General features: G+C 35.6%; 1 protein-coding gene across 1 annotated transcript; it reads left to right on the top strand.

Moving 5' to 3' along the window:
• Positions 1 to 895: 895 nt before the first annotated feature.
• On the top strand, positions 896 to 9,880 carry LOC134601855 (uncharacterized). Its single transcript, XM_063446356.1, has 8 exons — positions 896 to 966; positions 2,490 to 2,593; positions 3,935 to 4,077; positions 4,810 to 4,995; positions 5,919 to 6,101; positions 7,170 to 7,329; positions 8,586 to 8,673; positions 9,630 to 9,880. Exons 1-8 carry the CDS (start codon positions 896 to 898, stop codon positions 9,733 to 9,735), a joined length of 1,041 nt encoding a protein of 346 aa, XP_063302426.1. The 3' UTR covers positions 9,736 to 9,880.
• The last annotated feature ends 7,466 nt before the right edge of the window (positions 9,881 to 17,346 follow it).

A 17,346-nucleotide genomic window follows, 5' to 3' on the forward strand; every position in this document is an offset into this window, starting at 1 on the left:
ACCCCAGCATCGGCATCACTACTGGATGCACAAGGGACTGGGAGATCCCAGTCCTGCAGCAACCACTAGCCACCAGGGACAGAGGATCCATTCCAGCCATCCCAGAGCAAAGTAGGGAGGCTGGGTGGTAGTACTAAATGTGTATGAATGTAATTTTTGTGTATGTATTGTCAGTGATTGTGTGTCTGTGGGGGGGGGGGTCTGTGTGTATGTCTGTGATTGTGTTCGTGATTATGTGTTTGGGGCTGTGATTGTGTATGTATATCTGTGATTATGTGTGTGTGTGAATGTATGTGATTGTGTGTAGAGGCCTGTGATTGTATGTGTGTGGGTCTGTGATTGTTTGCGTATGTATGTGATTGTATGTGTGTGTGCGTGGGTCTGTGATTGTGTGTGTATCTGTGTGTGTGTGGGTCTGTGATTATGTGTGTATGTATGTTAATATGTGTATAGGTCTGTGACTGTATGTGTGTGTGGGTCTGTGTTTGTGTGTATATATTTGTAATTGTGTGTAGAGGTATGGGATTGTATGTGACTGTGTGGGTCTGTGATTGTATGTCTGTGTGTGTGTACATATGTGATTATGTGCGTGTATGTGACTAAGTATAGGTCTGTGATTGTATGTGTATGTGTGTTGGTATGTGATTGTGTGTATATTTTGTGATTGTGTGCATAGGTCTTTGATTATATGAGTGTCTGGGATATGTGTGTATGTGATTGTGTGGGTTTATATATATATACAGTTATGTGTGTATATGCATATACATGTGTATGTGTTTAGTAGAAACCTCCCTAATTTGGTATCCTTAAATGTGCAATCCCACATAAGGATAACAAATAAGGGAGTTCTCTACTAAACAAGAACATTAAGAAAAGGGATTTTGAATTTTTTTTAATGCGGTCCAGGGATGTCAAAAGGTTGGATACCCATGATTTAGAAGAAGTTTGTGGAGAAAATGGGGAAAGGTATGAGTAAAGTGCATGGGAGGAACGGAAGGTAAAGTGGAAGAAATTAAGATTTTAAATCTTAACTGACCCAGCCATCGGCAATGTTCCACAAATGTTCAAGGGTATAATAGACATCTCTCCATTAGAAGAAGATATCTAACTCTTATAACACAGCAAAAATAACAATTTCAACTATACTAAAGTGTGTGTGTGGAGTAAAGGATTCATTTGGTATGTCATGGTGGTTGTCTTTAAGTTTTCTCAAATAGCTGAAATTGTATTTTCCTAAAGAGTTTTTACTAGGTAGGCACACAAATTGATCAAATAGGTTGTATATTATAAAAGATTGTTCCAGATTAACTCCAAGGAATGTTAGGTGTAAGGAGTTTTTTTTTTTTTTACCATGTTTGCTGTTCGAGGAGACTTTATGAGACTGAAGAAGGTAGTCACTAAGAGAAATATGGATGTATTTGAATTGGTAGATAAAAGAAAGTTTAGAATTACACCAGGGAAATGCCACTATGAAAAGAGAATAAAATGAAATAAGCTCAAATAGGTGCAGAGTGGGAAAAATGAAATTTTTTTTATAGTTCCCCTATTGCCACCTTGTATAGGAGTGGGGGAGCGATATATTTCTATAAGTGTCAGGAGCTGGAGGGAAATCAAAATGTAACTGACAATTGTTAATTGAGAGGGACTAATAAGGGTCTCTTTAGAGTTCTGATTGCTTCTGTTAAAATATTTAGTGTATTTGTTCATCTAAATATGTCTTCAAATTATTTTAAAAATATCTAAAATGTTTTGCACACAGTTTGATCTAGATATTCAGAATTTAGTAATTACTCAAACTGCATTTTCCATTTTTATCTTTGCCTCTTGCATATGTAAAATGCTTAAGAGACATTAATAGGGTTATTTGTAACCCTATTCTCATATGTCAATATATTTTAAACATAATATCATTGTTTGCATGTGGAACTTCAGATATATGATTTTCCCTCTCTCCTTTTTTATTATTAAGTTATGCTGTCAACGTAATAAAATACCACCAAAAGATATCACATATTTCCTCTTTTGTTGTGATTTCCTTTCTCTGTTATATCATATCAATCTTAAATCTTATCAGTTCTGTGATAGGTCAAACTGTTTTCACATATCTGATTCTTAGCATGACTTGCTGAAAGTAAGAATTCTATTGGTGGGGAGAATTATATAAAAAGACCAATGTTAACAGCAGTTCATTCACCAAGGCCTGAAGGAGCTCCTGGTCCTGGGATCACATTGGAAGGTACGTTACCAGCTTTATTACAGTGCACATGCTATTTCAAACATAGAACGTACATACAGCATATTAACTTAGGAAAAAAACTATTGTGTGTGGTTAAACAGTTTATAAACCTATCTTGCCTCCTTTATGATAAGAACATTTTAATCTTAGTTGTGGATGGATATTTATAGTTTTCATATTTCAAAATAAATCTTTGATGTGGAAGATGTAACTGCAGTATGTAAACTAAAGACGTACTATTGGTTTACTTTAGGATGCAGTTCAATAAACTTTTGTTCCTCTTCTCAACAATTGTTGTCTGCGCTTCGGCTGCACATTTCCTTGAACAAGAATGGAACCTGTGGAAATCTAAATATGGTAATTATACAGATACACACATGTATGGTTTATGCTAATTAGTGACATTTACATTTATACATAAGTATGATCTGTTAGTGACATGTTTATTAATTCTGTGTCAATGCAATAAAAGATTTAGTTGGTTTCCATGATGTACGTTAAGTGCCTTGCCACATAATTGTAAGCTTGTTATTGCCTTATTATATTCTTTACTTTATGTATTTGCTGTTTCTCTTAATTACATTAAATAACTTAAATATATTTTAAATATATAATAGCCCTAAAGATTGTCAAAAAGTTATATTACAAATGCAAAGATTATGAACATACATGTTAAGAACTTTAACAAAAAAAAGACAAATAAATTACCAGTGGTTTGATCGATGCGTAACAATCATTAAAATGTGTGAATGCTCATCAAAAACCCAAAAGGCCAAATTTTTCAACCATACCTACAGCTCTATACTACTGTAATTTGCTCTATTTAAAGGACCAATTACATCACATGAAAAGAGTTAGCGTTTTAACTGTTTTTAATTACCTTTCCTTTTTTAAAATATTCATTTTGTGTGCTCCTATCCGTCTTTAGTCTTGCAACGGAATATGGGAATTAAAAAAATACTAAATGAGCAAAAAATAGTTAAAAAGCAAACAAACTACTTTTAGCACAAAAAAAGTAAAAAATCTTTAGTGTGACTTTATTTTTATATTCAATCTATTGATTTTAAACCATCTAATTGTAAACAGTTATTAATTTATTCATATATATTTTAAGGTGTATATACTTGCACAGGGGACTGGGCTTTGAGTTTTATAATATGCAGGTAGATCCCTTAGGTATAGTTTGTTTCGGCCTCAGTTTAAATGGCCTTTCACTTGTTTGTGCTACCTAAAATGCATTTGTGCACAAGTCTAGTATAGGGTATGTGATATATAGCTGTGGGAATGAAATGGACATCTAGGGGCATTCAAAAGGCAGTAGAGCCATGGGATGGGAATGCATGGGTGGCAAAGGGAATTTATGGATTTGTGCCATAGGAAAAAAAATAAATGTCGGGTCATTTTTGGCAACTGATCGGTAATATAATATCATTCCCACTATTAACTTTGTTTCTCTGATGACATTTTTAAGTTACATTTACATTTCCATTACTAGAGGAAATAATGCTTGAGAACTGCAATAGCTTACATAATTTCAAAACAGTTACAGTGGATTTGTGTAAAAAAGTTGAATAATATCCATGGGTGCAAGCACGGCAACATAATACATTGCATATTTTAAATGTTTTAACAAATACAGTGAAGAATTTGTCCAAATGTTGTGAATTAAGTTGTTTCAATGGTTAAATTCCATGGCAGGAAAACAATATGACACAGAAGAAATTGAGTTGAATCGCCAAGAAGCATGGTTAGCCACGAGGGATCTGGTGCACAAACACAACCAGCTGGCAGAACTAGGTCTTAAAAACTACACCTTGGCAATGAATCAGTTTGCAGATCTGGTAGGTTTTCTGAAACCATTCTGTAAGAGTATTATTTATTTAATTAAAGTTAGATTGTTTTGTTTCTATACCAGATTATATAAACATCTAAAATAATATTATAATATATAAAATAAAAATGAAAGTAAAAAACATCCAATAATAAACAGGGCTATAAAAACTCTTCTCTGTACCCTGATAACATGTGTACAAGATACTCACCAAGTACCAGTACATATGAAATGTTGTATGAGGTCCTCCCTTTCCATCGCCGTGCATTTTTTGCTTATAGCTGCAGTAGTTATCATCCATGAAAACGTGATTGGAGGTACTTTGTATCTTAATAAAGCCCTATGGATAAATAATTTTTGAAAAATATTTAGTTTGTTTGAAATACACATCAAAAAGGGTAAGGAATTAATGATAGAATCAATTAGTCTACTATGTTAGTTATGTGTTTCTAACATATAAAGATAATAAGCATTTACAATGCCACTAGTTAATAGTAGTGGCAATTTTAACTACTAAAAAAATTTTTGTTGACTTCTTGGAAAATAAATTTTTTACATTTCATTATATAGTTTTTATCTTTTTTTTATACTGCATACAATGTTTTTTTATATATTTGTAATTGTATACAAGAATAATTTTTTTTAAATGGTTTATTTGCATAAAATTGCATTTAGTGAATGGAATGAAGTGATTGAAATGCTTTTTTTAAAAAAATAAATAAATATGGTTATCCTGTTTCAGACCCCAGAAGAACGGGCTTCCCACATCAGCCTTGGCTTGAAAGGACAATTGGCAATCTCACACCATACCCATATTCGCCATGGAAATCTACCTGTTATTCCTGATGAATATGACTGGAGAAATTCAAAATGTGTGACTCCAGTTAAAAGTCAAGGCGAATGTGGCTCATGCTGGGCATTTGCAACGGTAAAAACTATTTATGAGCTTATAAGAATGGGTTTATGCTACTAATATGTTAATTCATGGTAAATTCACAATCAATAACATTAAAGTGTGACTTTCAATATTGAGGTCTATAATTTTAGCCAAGAAATTTCATTTTACAATGTAGTAAAGGTAATAAAAAACAATGTAGGGCAAAAGAGAGCAGATATATAAACTGAACTTTATAATTTGAGCTGCCATCTTGTTCCTCATTCTACTTGAACTCAGAGTACAATACGGTGGCCTATGGAGAGATCTCAGTATTTTTCAAGATGATCTTGCACAAGCTCAATGACATGTCATCAATATCTATTGTTCATGCTGCAAAACGATGCCTGTTCCGATCAGCAAAATTTGGCACATTGTGCAGTCATTTGAATTTTTTTTACACATTTATAGATTCATTGCAACTGTATGAACTGTCAGGTTGTTCAAAGCTTACGAGTAATTTGTACCAATACTTAGCTATCCCACTAGTCATAGTTCTGCCTGTACATGGTTAAAGAAATTGCTGTTTTTCTTGCATCCTTTAAAAGCAAAGTTTTTTTTTATTTGCCTATTAATTTATGGCTAATGAGAGAGAGAGAAAATCCACCCACAAAAATATATAACAATTTGCCATTTTATTAGTAGTTTATTAGTATTTTTTTTATCCCAGACCATCTGATCTAACAATCATGGCATGTATACAATACTAATGAAAATTACAAGCTGGAATATACTTTATTTTTGTATGACAATTCTCTTTATATTTCCTTTGTTGCGATTTTCTTTAGAGGTATTTGTGGAGACATAACCTATCTGAATCCTGTACCTACCAATCTCTGTTAGTGCAGTTGGTTTGTTATTGTGTTTTGATGTTTCTGGCTAAATTAAACTGATCTTTATGTAAATTGTGTTTTAAGGTTAGCCTTATTGAAACCCGGTACTGCCTTGATAAGGGTAAGCAACTCATATTCAGTGAGCAGCAGCTTGTGGATTGCGATAAAGCAAATGATGGTTGCGATGGTGGACTCCCAGTTAAGGCTCTGGAATATGTTTCCAAAAATGGTATTATGAAGAGTAATGACTACAAATATAAAGAAAAGGTAGGAGAAAAAAATGATAACCTACTAAGTTCTCAGTGATTACTTTTCTAGCAACTTATTTCATTACCCCTACTTTTCAGTGATTATTTTTCTAGCAACTTATTTCATTACCCCTACTTCTCAGTGATTACTTTTCGAGCAACCTATTTCATTACCTCTACTTGTACCCTTTGTGTCACTATACCCCACTCCCTCTAGCATTTAAGCTCATTGAGCAGTGCCCTCAACCCCTCTGTTACTGTGCGTCCATTTGTCTGGTTACAATTATGTGTCTTTTAGTCCACCCATTGTAAAGCGCTACGGAATTTGCTGGCACTAAATAAATAATAAAATAATATTAATAATTTCATCCCTTGAGACGATCATGTACAGTTCTTTTACATTTAGATTTTCGCTTGTATAATACTATAAATTGAAGAGAATTTTGAGAAGTCACTGCACTTTGACTGACTGCCCCAAAACCTGACCAATCATACTGGAGAGGTAGAATCAGCCAGTGATATAGATTTGTATGAGTGAGCTAGGGATGCATGGTTATACATACTGTGTGTGGACACAGGATTTGGACCAGACACTGAATACAAGGAGTAGTGGCTAGAATTATAGAATTTGACATTTTTTGGTAACCGTGGTATAGAGCACAAAGTAATTAGGTTTAGGGAATTTGGGTATCTCTGCTACATAATATTTATATTAAAGAGGGTATATATATATGGATCAGGGGTCCTGTTCTCAACCTTGATAACTCCTACCATCATTTGAATATGACCGCTAAAAAAGGGAAGAGGTAATTAAAAGCAAATGTTTATGAAACCAGTTCTTCACCACCCAGAAAAAGGGGGTCCTCTAGACTCTAACACAGTTTGTTTCTCCACCATAACTCATAAGGTATAGGGTTAAATTAAAGTCAAGAGCTCTGCAAGGTATGCCATAGGCAATCCAAGCACCAGGGGGTTTAAAGATCTAAACAACTAGTATGATAATGTTTTTCTGTCCTTCCTATGAGAGAACAAGTTCATAAATTAGTTTTGCTGCTTTTAGTTAATTTCGCTGTTTGTTTCTTTGTAGCAAGGTAAATGCTTATTTAACTCCAACAATGCAATAAAGATGAAAGCAAAAAAATACTATTATGTGAATGGAGAGGCAAATATGGCAGCATCAGTGGCAACTAATGGACCTCTCACTGCTGGAATTGGAGTTAATGATGAATTTATGCTGTATGAAAAAGGTAATTACTAATGAAGCATGTTAATGATGCTATATTATTTTTCATGTCAAAGTACGTTATGAGGTGAATTCTTCAGATTAATTAGAACTTCTAGGCAGCTGTATACAAAGAGGAACCAGACTAAAAATTGCGTTTGATACATTAACTCTAGTGATGAAAACATTTGCGATGAAATAAAAGTAAAACGAGAATATTATTAATCAACTAATGAAATGCACTTAACTATACACAAAACAATTTGACAGCTCAGCTAGATCAGTAATTGAGATACTATATTATTTTTTTTATGTCAAAGTACGTTATGAGATGTATTCTTCTGATTACTTAGAACGTCTAGGCAGTTGTATACAAAGGAGACCTAACTAAAAATGTTGTTTTATTTAAATAAATACCAGTAACTCTTGTGATGATATAATTTTAAATAAAATATAGAAGAACTAGAATATTATTATTCAACTAAAGAAATGTATTTAACCATAAACAAATAAATGTATTTGACAGTTCAGCTATATCAATAATTGAGAAGTTAAATATATATGTGAACAGTAAACATATATGTTTATATGTAAACAGTAAACATATACAAGTTGAATACAAGTTGCTGTGAGATTCTGCTCTTGATAGAAATCAATTAACAATTTGCTCAGCATGAGTTTGCCCCCAGGTTTAGCTTTTGAGTCTCCAGGTCCAAGTGTACATGAGTTCTATCTAACAAAAACACAATTTGATTAAATCAATATGGTGACAATACTTGTTATGGAAATAGTGTCAGTTTAACTGACGCTATCTGTCTGTTCAATGTATCATAATTGCTATTCACCATAACAACTTTTTAGGATTCAGGATTGTATGTAATACAATCATGCTACTCAGAATGTATGCAATTTCAAAAACTAGTTTTTAGAACATGTATTGATCGTTAAGCTCCGGATTGACAAACTTTCCATCTCGAGCTCTACAAATAATTTTGACATAACTTTATTATATTTTTTTTAACAAATGTTATTTTTAAGAGATCAGCAAGTACAATATACAATTGGAGAGAAAATACAGGTGAATGTTAAATTAATAGTGAAGTTATGGACAAACTGCCAAATTATCCTCAACACTAGATGCAATAGTAAAATGTTTTTTAAATGTAAAAAAAAAAATGTACATATATGTAACTTTAAAAATTGACAACCTTAAATGTCAAAATAAAAGTACATATATTTAAAAAACAAAATTGAACATTTTTAATCTTTTATTTAATTAAGGAATATATGATGGAACCTGTGCTGATGGACCAAATCATGCAATCGTCGTTGTGGGTTACGGCCGTAACTACTGGACAGTTAGGAATAGGTAAATAATTAATTATCACTTTGATCTATGTCTTTCATTGCATATTGACAAGGATTGGAAATCACATTTTCACAGAATCACAGAATCACAAAAGCTCATAAGTGGCTGATCTTTGGGTGAAGTATTACGCATAATGTACTGTAAGCTATTTCACCTAAGAGAAGCTGAGTTACATTAAAAAAGTTAAGTGAAGATGAGTGCACTTCAGATTCAATGTGATTGCTCTCCGCTTCTTAAAAGAAATAAAAAAAAATAACTTGGCTCAGCTCAATAGTTCAGAAGTGTACCACCATAGTTCAATTTTGCCTTAAAGAAACACAGTCCCAGGGTTAATTTTAGTTCCTGATAAATTATTACAGATTGTTTAGTTGATACTTATTAATTTCCCTTGAAACAAAATGTCGACAGGTTGTCATGCATGTTTAGATACTATTATTTTATATGACAGAATATAAGAATTGCGTGGTCCATACAGTTTGTCCGTTCTGCAATATGTATCATTGTTGTATCACCGGTCTGTTATCTTGTAGTTTGAGATATCCATCTTCTTATCTGGAAATCAGTTATTTATTATTATCCAACTCTAAATATGTTGTTTAATTATACACATGCTCATATATTAAAAGTTGGATAGCTAACATAAAAGCTTATCTTTGCATGTTGTCCTGGAAAATATAAATATTCAATTAAAAACATGTGTGTGCATCCTAATAAAGTATTCTATATTTGCCCCTTGAGCTTACACAGAACAATATTAATTCTTGATATTTACCTCCACTTTTGCAAAAGAAAATACTTGCAAATTCATTAATGTTGGCATAAACCTTATGACAGGTATAAAGAATGAACATCTTGTAGGTTCTGCAAGTATTAGAATTGTTGGAACATATGCAATAGTTGGAGATATTATTGCATTACAATCACTAATTAAAAACTGTATATATTTTTCCTTGTAGCTGGGGTGATGGTTGGGGAGAAGCCGGCTATGTCAGAATGAAGAGAAACATTAACCAGTGCAGTATAGGCGTCATGCCAGCGACTATGGAATTCACATTCAATTAAGGAACACCTCGAGCAGCAACACAAAATTCAGTGGTTGACAAAGAAGAATATCCCTCTCGATGAATTGGCTTTTGTTTTATTAAATCTTTACTTCGGGATTTTGAGATGGGTTCAGCCTACATAAAACCGATAAATGTTATCATCGCATGGTTTATTTTTTAATTAAAGGAATTACATCTAATTTATATTTTCTATTGTATTTTTTTATTATAATGGAAAGCTAGAATGAATAAAATAAGATCAAATGTAAAATGTAGCTATAGTTATTAAGGAACAGCCTAAGAAAGAAATTACATATAAAAATTCTAAATTTAGTTATCAACCAAGGTTGTCAACCAAGGTGATCTAACAGGGTTATTTACTAAAGTGAGAACTAAAAGGTGATTTTGTTAATTCAAGGAGAATTTCAGATTTAAGGTCAAAATAGCCAAACATGAAAAAATACCTAGTCAACCCTAGTCGCTTATGCTTACAATTCAACTACTCCGTTATTTGAATTCTCACTTTAGTAAATAGCTCTGAAGCCAAACAGAAAGCCAAAAGAAAAATATTATACTGACAAAGTCTAAAAAAAACACATATTAGTGTGAATTATCTTTAAGAAGAAATGGACAGTCACCAGGATACAGAGACCGTTGCATACAATGTGACATAGTGTACCCTGAAAAACAAAAAATCTGTATATTGATGCTCACTAGCACCCATCCCTAAGTTTCGTGGGATGTTACTAGTAGATATTGGCACAATTATTCACAATTATTCTCTGTGTTATTTCCTGAACCCCTTCAATAGCAAAAACAAGTATAAATATTTTCATATTTTCATTTTTTTTTGCAGTATAAAATTTAGTTCATAAAGCCTCACTCACCCTCCTTTATACTTTAGTTATAATCACCAGCCTGTAGAGGAATGTCCAGAAGCCATTAGTTACTGATATGATCAATACAAAGTTGCTTAAACTGTCAGCTCACCCCCTGTTTTCAGAAGATTAACAGGAAGTTTAAATGGATCATTTTATTTTTAGAGTCAGGGAGGGGAAAGGAGCAAATGGACTGAAAACAGAGACAAGAAGTGACTAAGGCGTGCTCAAACGAGTTTACAATCTATTAGGAGGGGTAAAGACACACAAGATGAATAACAGCTGAAAATTCATGGACTACAAATAAATTAACAATTAAACAAATACAGTATTAATAATTGCAGATCCAATGAGTGATTTAGTAAAATATACAGACTGTGAACATTTCCCTAAAAATTGTGTAATCTCAAAAACGATATAGGTGATATGCCACTTGTTGCCAATTATAGACTAAATTCGATTTTTGCAGGACGATGCTTAATGTTAATATTTACATTTACAAACACCGAAGTAATAAATTACTTGAAAAAGACAGACCAAAAATATGTGAGAGTCTCCTGTTACCCACAAAGGAAGTTAGATCACTTTTCAGCAATCATTGCGGCAACATATATCCCATATATTCCCAGTTCAGTAACAAGTTAATCCATCAACAATGTAGCAAATTACTATTGCAACAGTTTGCTGGGATAGAACATCAGATTAATATAATGTACAATAGACTTGATCATTGGTTTTCAGCTGAATAGCCATGCATCCAAATTTGGGGAGATTGGCTATTCTGTGGAAAAAATCAACGATTTCCCAATAGACTTCTGACCAAATCATGAAACATCCAAATGATAAGCCATTTTGTGATTAAGGCTACACCAGAACTAGCAGTCACCAAGCAGTTACAAAAAAAAAAAAAACATCAGCAGCATGACAGCATGATGTAACAGTTGAAGAACCCATTACTTTTTGATCTAAAAATAATGGGAGAATTTCATACAAACCAAACAGTTTCATGAAAGACAATTGGTTCAGGAGAAAGAAAATGTATTTTTGTCCAAATGCATTCAGTCAAACCAACATTTTCTACCATGCCCAATCCTAATAATGACTGTGTTAGAATATCAGGGAAATTACAATGTAGTCAAAATATATCATAAAGAACTGCTCATCATGGTAACTACTAATGGAAAAGCACAAGGTTGGCAAAACTTGACAGTAGGCAGAGTTCATGCTGTTACACTCTTTCAATTCCCACAGCCATCAGGATCCAGGCTGATTCTAGCAGATCACAAGATTCAGTGTATGGTGGTTCTTGCAGTCTTTCAGGATCCTCAGAAGTCATGAACGTGAGTACATCGAGAGTACAGCACTAATGCAGCTCCTGATCGATGAAGCACAAAGAGCGGAAAACAACAGAAGAAGCAGAAAATGATAACTATTATTATTATTATTATATTTTTTATAGAGCGCCGTCAAATTCCGCAGCGCTTTACAATGGGTGGACGTACAGACATGTAGTTGTAACCAGACAAGTTGGACTATCCGCCATTGCGCCCCCATGCCTCTACACCCCAAGCAGAGATGTCACCTTAGGTGGTCTTAAAAATATATACAAACTCCATTGAAGGTGACAGCACCACTTTAATGGAGTATTTAACCCTGTCCAGCTTTATCATTTCTGTGCTCAGAAACCTCCCTCTATGGGTGCATTCTGTACTATATTTGTATTGTTATTCCTGTCTTTACAGTGAACGTGCTGCACAGACAAGTTTAAAAACAGCTGGCATGTGAATGGGGTTTGCTTGCGTTTGCGGAATTAATAGCATTTAACAGGGTAATTCTCTAAAGTATGACCTGTCAAGAATTCAAAGTGAATTTAAAATTTTAGTTCAACGTAGCCTAACTGAAAAAAAAATAGATGACACTTAGAACTTGCTATTGGTAGATGGCTATTTTTGCCTAAAATTTTAAAATCTATTTGAATTCGTGACACTTTAGAGAATAATAAACCTGATTATTATTTTCAGAAAGTCAGACTGTTTTCTGCAGTGCTCCCATACAGTATACTGATTTTTATTGTAATTGCTTCAGGTGATGTTGTGTTCACACTAATGGTTATTAACCTCTGAAGAACTGAGGCAATTGTACATTTCAGAACAAAACAAAACATAAACAAAACCTTGAATTCGAGCTATATATCTGTTCAACCGTTATTCACCTCTTTCATATTAAATGCATGATCACCTTAGCTGGATACATTCCTTCCCAACCCTCCACCTTCTCCTAAGAAACTATTTTCACTATGGACTAGCCCTACAACCCATGTCTCACTGCCCAGCGGCCCTTCCTTCCTATCCAGAACCACCCATTTTTCACTAACGAGAGCGCTGAGACATGGTGCGCCTGTCCAATCCAAAATTGGGCTAACCAATCACAGCAAAGGAAATTGGGCTAACCAATCACAGCAAAGGATTGAATATTATCATATTCAATCCTTTGCTGTGATTGGTTAGCCCAATTTTTGGCGCCAATTTCAAAGTACTGTGTTTGTTATTTAAAGTTTCTTTTGCCAGGTATCAGGTTCTTTCCCCATATTGATAACACCGTATTGGCGAAACGCGTTTATGGTTATAATATTGTGTATTTTTAATATTAAAGTATATTTTATCACTTTTTATTGTATTTTTTATATACATTTATTATTTCCTTACCTGGCATTTTATCATCACTTCGGACTCCAAGAAATCCTAGGTGGGGATAATACCACCAGCGCTATTTTAAAGGAGCAGTGTACCTGCTCCCCCATTGTGAGTACCCATTTTATTTCTTTCATTTAACCATAGTTTTATATCCAGTGAACACTATTGGTTGTCTCTCTCTACCCGAGTGTTTGCCATACAAAGGACGAAGAAAACACACTAAAGACGGAGGACACCTACTGCATATCCCATAAGCGGGGATCCAAACCGCTGCACGCCCTCTACACCAGAGCAGGCTTTTGCTCTTTCAAATGTGAGTTTGCATTCAAGAGTTGTATCCATTTTATTCCCTTTATTTTTAACAATACTACACTATCTGGCTTCCTTTATATACCCTTTGTCTCTTACATATGAGTGGATCCATAAGGAAGAACCAAACAAGGATAAATATTGCGGACTGAACATTGATGTTCCAGACGACCACATCAGATCGATTTAGATAAGACTTTTTATTTTCATTTTTATATTTGGACTATCTGTTCATTATTTTATTTATTTTTATTAGGCGCAGCTCTTATTTCTATTTGTCTTTATTGTGTTACTTTTAAGGGTCTTTGAGGGATTCCCTTATAGAGTTGCTGCCTCCTGTGTTATCCAGCGCTTACTCATTTTTCTGTTTTTATTTACAGCATAGAGTCTGTTGATCATTGGACAAACTTGCTAGAAATAAATTGAGGGATTGAGGCAGAATGCCCTAGACCCACTGAGCCAGGTAAAGTCTGTCAGACACCAGAGGTGGATCCTAAGGTGGTTCCATTCCTTTCAAAACAGGGATGGAGTCAGAAAAGAGGCATAGAGGCCTTCTTAAAGCCTGTCAAGACAAACATTTAGATATATTTGACACATTAACCAAAATGTTTGAAACAGTAGAGACAGCAATATCTAACGACAGGTCTATTGACCTTGAGGTCCTTAAAAGTTGGATCCAAAGATCAATTTGCCATGCTGGCAATGTAAATGCCACATTAAGTTTGGAAAGGAGAAAGGCAATACTTTTAAAGATTGAGCGAGCCCGATCTCAATGGACCGGATCGAGAAAAAAGGAGGAGATATGAGACCGGTAATCAATCTAAGAAAGTTACATTTCTTAGTAAGATACAGACATCTTCAGGTGGAAGGAATCTATTGCTTGAGAGATCTCTTACAAATGATTGGTTAGCAAAGATGGATCTCATGAATGCATATTTGACAGTTCCCATTAACAAGGACTCTCAAGATTTCCTATAATTCATATGGAAAGGTCAGAAATGGCATTTCAATTGCCATCCTTTTGGCCTATCATTAGCCCCATTGTGATTCACCAAACTGATGGCACCTATTATTTATTTTCTCTGCAGCACAGGTGTTCACCTAATAATCTTTCTAGACGATATCATACTTATGTCACAAGACAAGGATACACTGTTGTCTCACATTCATTTGACATTAGATTTACTTTCAAGCCTTTGAGTTTTGATAAATTTGGAGAAATCTATTTTGCTTCCCTCTCAAAGAATGGAATTCTTAGGCTTTTTAATAGATTCTGTTCAAGAAACCCTCAGCTTACTAAAGAGTAAATTACGCATTATTAAGAAAGAAATTTGCCATACTGTATCTCGGCAAATGCTTACAGTAAGACAACTGGCAAGAATTATTGGTCTTCTTGCTTCTTCAATTAAGGCCATTTTCCCTGGCCCACTTTATTACAGAGCTTTACAACGTCTGAAGATTCGACATCTTTGAGAGGTCTTTCCTGCTCCAACCTCCTCCCTATAGTTTGGAAATCGAAAGAAGTTTAATTGGTGGTAAATTACATGGAAGCATGGAAGGGCAGGGCCATTTTCAGCACAAAATCGGATTTAATAATGGAATCTGACACCAGCAATCATGGCTGGTGAGCATGATGAGGTCACATATCAACAGGTAGAAAGTGGTCCTTTTAGGAATTGAATAATAAATTGTATGGAACTTCTAGCAGGATCCTTTGCAATGAAGAGTTTAACAAAGGAAAAGACAGATTGTTGTATCCTATTATGGATGGACAATATATCTGCAGTTTGATATGTCAACCATTTAGATGGTACTCATTTACTGGATCTAGCAAATCTAGCGGAAGGTTTTGGACCTCTTGCCTAAACAAAAACATATCCATACAAGCAGAATACATTCCTGGTTTGAACAATATAGCTGCAGATTTGAATTCAAGATACCTTCTGGATCGCAGCGATTGGCAATTGAACAGAGAAATATTCTTTTGAATTTAAGACCTCTGGGGTCCACTGTCCTTAGACCTATTAGCCTTCAAATTGAACACTCAACTTCCAAGTTTCAACAGCTGCAGACCAGACCCAGAAGAAGAATGCTAAAGATATGTCCCTTTAGCATTGGTCAATTATGCTTTCCCTCCTTTATCAATGATTGCTCGTACAATCCTTTCTCTGCGTAGTCATAAAGGCTCTCGAGTTCTCAAAACCCCAATGTGGTCATCTCAGACATGGTATTCTTGTTCCTCAATCCCCGTGGATCCTGACAAAACTAGACGAAGTGCATCATTCTTTGGTTCAGGAGAATCTACTTCAACTCATGGTTTGGTTGATATCGTGGGACCTTGGAATATGCACCGAGCTTCAGAGATAACTTCAAGCTTACTTGCTGAAACACAGGCCCCAAGCACCAGAAGATCATATAAGAACGTCTGGAGATTATGGTCTCACTGGTGCATGGAAAGGGATTTTGATCCCATATCTACTCCTTGTCAGGATCGGGACAGGGATCCAACACGCAGAGTACAAAGAGTGGAAAGGTACGTATACCGGGCCTTAGAATGGCCGGACTAACGTACCGAGAGTAATAGAGAATAGTCAGAGACAAGCCGAGGTCGAGGGAACGAGAAGACAGATAAGCGAGGGACAAGCCGGGTCAAGGGATAACAGAGAAGCAGGGTAGTACAACAAGCCGAGTCAAAACCAAAATAGAGCAAACTAGAATACCAGAGCACTGAGTGACTAGACAAGCTAGAACCACGACAGGGCAATGAGCTGAAGAGAGAAGTAAGCTTAAATACCCTGGCTCCGGATGGTAAGCACGCCTCTGACAAGTACCGATTGGATATCGGACACTTGAGTGACAGGTCGCTCGTGATAGCGTCATGACGTCACGTATTGAGCGTCCTGCTAGAAAAGGACGTGGATTCCTCGCGGCCGGTGTTTAAGTGACTGGATGAACCGCGAGGAACGGAGGAAACGGCTCGCCTGGACGGGCAAACCACCAAGTCTCTACCTCCCTTAGAGGTAGAGGCCTCAGGTACCCTGACAGTACCCCCCCTCTCAGATACGCCCACCGGGCGGAAGGAACCGGGGCGAGATGGGAAGCGGAGGTGAAATGCTCTGCGAAGGCGAGAAGCATGAACGTCCTCCTGAGGTACCCAACTCCTCTCCTCAGGACCATATCCCCTCCAGTTGACCAGATATTGCAATTTTCCCCTTGAAATTCTGGAATCAATGATGGAGCTGACCTCGTACTCCTCCCGACCCTCCACCTGAACAGGACGAGGCGAGGAGACCTTAGAGGAGAATTTGTTGCAAATAAGAGGTTTCAACAAGGAGACATGAAAAGAGTTAGGAATGCGTAAGGCAGGTGGCAGAGCAAGGCGATACGCAACCGGATTGATACGAGTGAGAACCCTGTAAGGGCCTATGTAGCGAGGAGCAAATTTCATAGATGGAACTTTTAGGCGAATATTCTTAGTACTCAACCATACCCTATCCCCAGGAACAAAAACAGGAGCCGCTCTTCTATGCTTGTCAGCGTGTTTCTTGAACAACGAGGAACTATGTAACAGAATTTGCCGAGTCTGATCCCATAATTTCTTCAGGTTGGCGACATGATCATCAACCGACGGTATCCCCTGAGAAGAGGAAACCGAAGGAAAAATCGAAGGATGAAAGCCATAGTTCATGAAGAAAGGGCTAGAGCGAGTTGAATCGCAAACAAGGTTATTGTGTGCGAACTCCGCCCAAG

The sequence above is a fragment of the Pelobates fuscus genome, chromosome 3 (genome assembly GCF_036172605.1).
Source record: "Pelobates fuscus isolate aPelFus1 chromosome 3, aPelFus1.pri, whole genome shotgun sequence".
In the NCBI taxonomy this organism is placed as follows: domain Eukaryota; kingdom Metazoa; phylum Chordata; class Amphibia; order Anura; family Pelobatidae; genus Pelobates; species Pelobates fuscus.

What these genes read in the sequence shown, in the direction of transcription:
- LOC134601855 (XM_063446356.1), top strand. Translation starts at nt 896, where the DNA reads ATGCGGTCCAGGGATGTCAAAAGGTTGGATACCCATGATTTAGAAGAA. An exon ending in CCTGTGGAAATCTAAATATG is followed by an intron (nt 2,594 to 3,934) that starts GTAATTATACAG and finishes ATTCCATGGCAG; the next exon opens with GAAAACAATATGACACAGAA. An exon ending in TGAATCAGTTTGCAGATCTG is followed by an intron (nt 4,078 to 4,809) that starts GTAGGTTTTCTG and finishes ATCCTGTTTCAG; the next exon opens with ACCCCAGAAGAACGGGCTTC.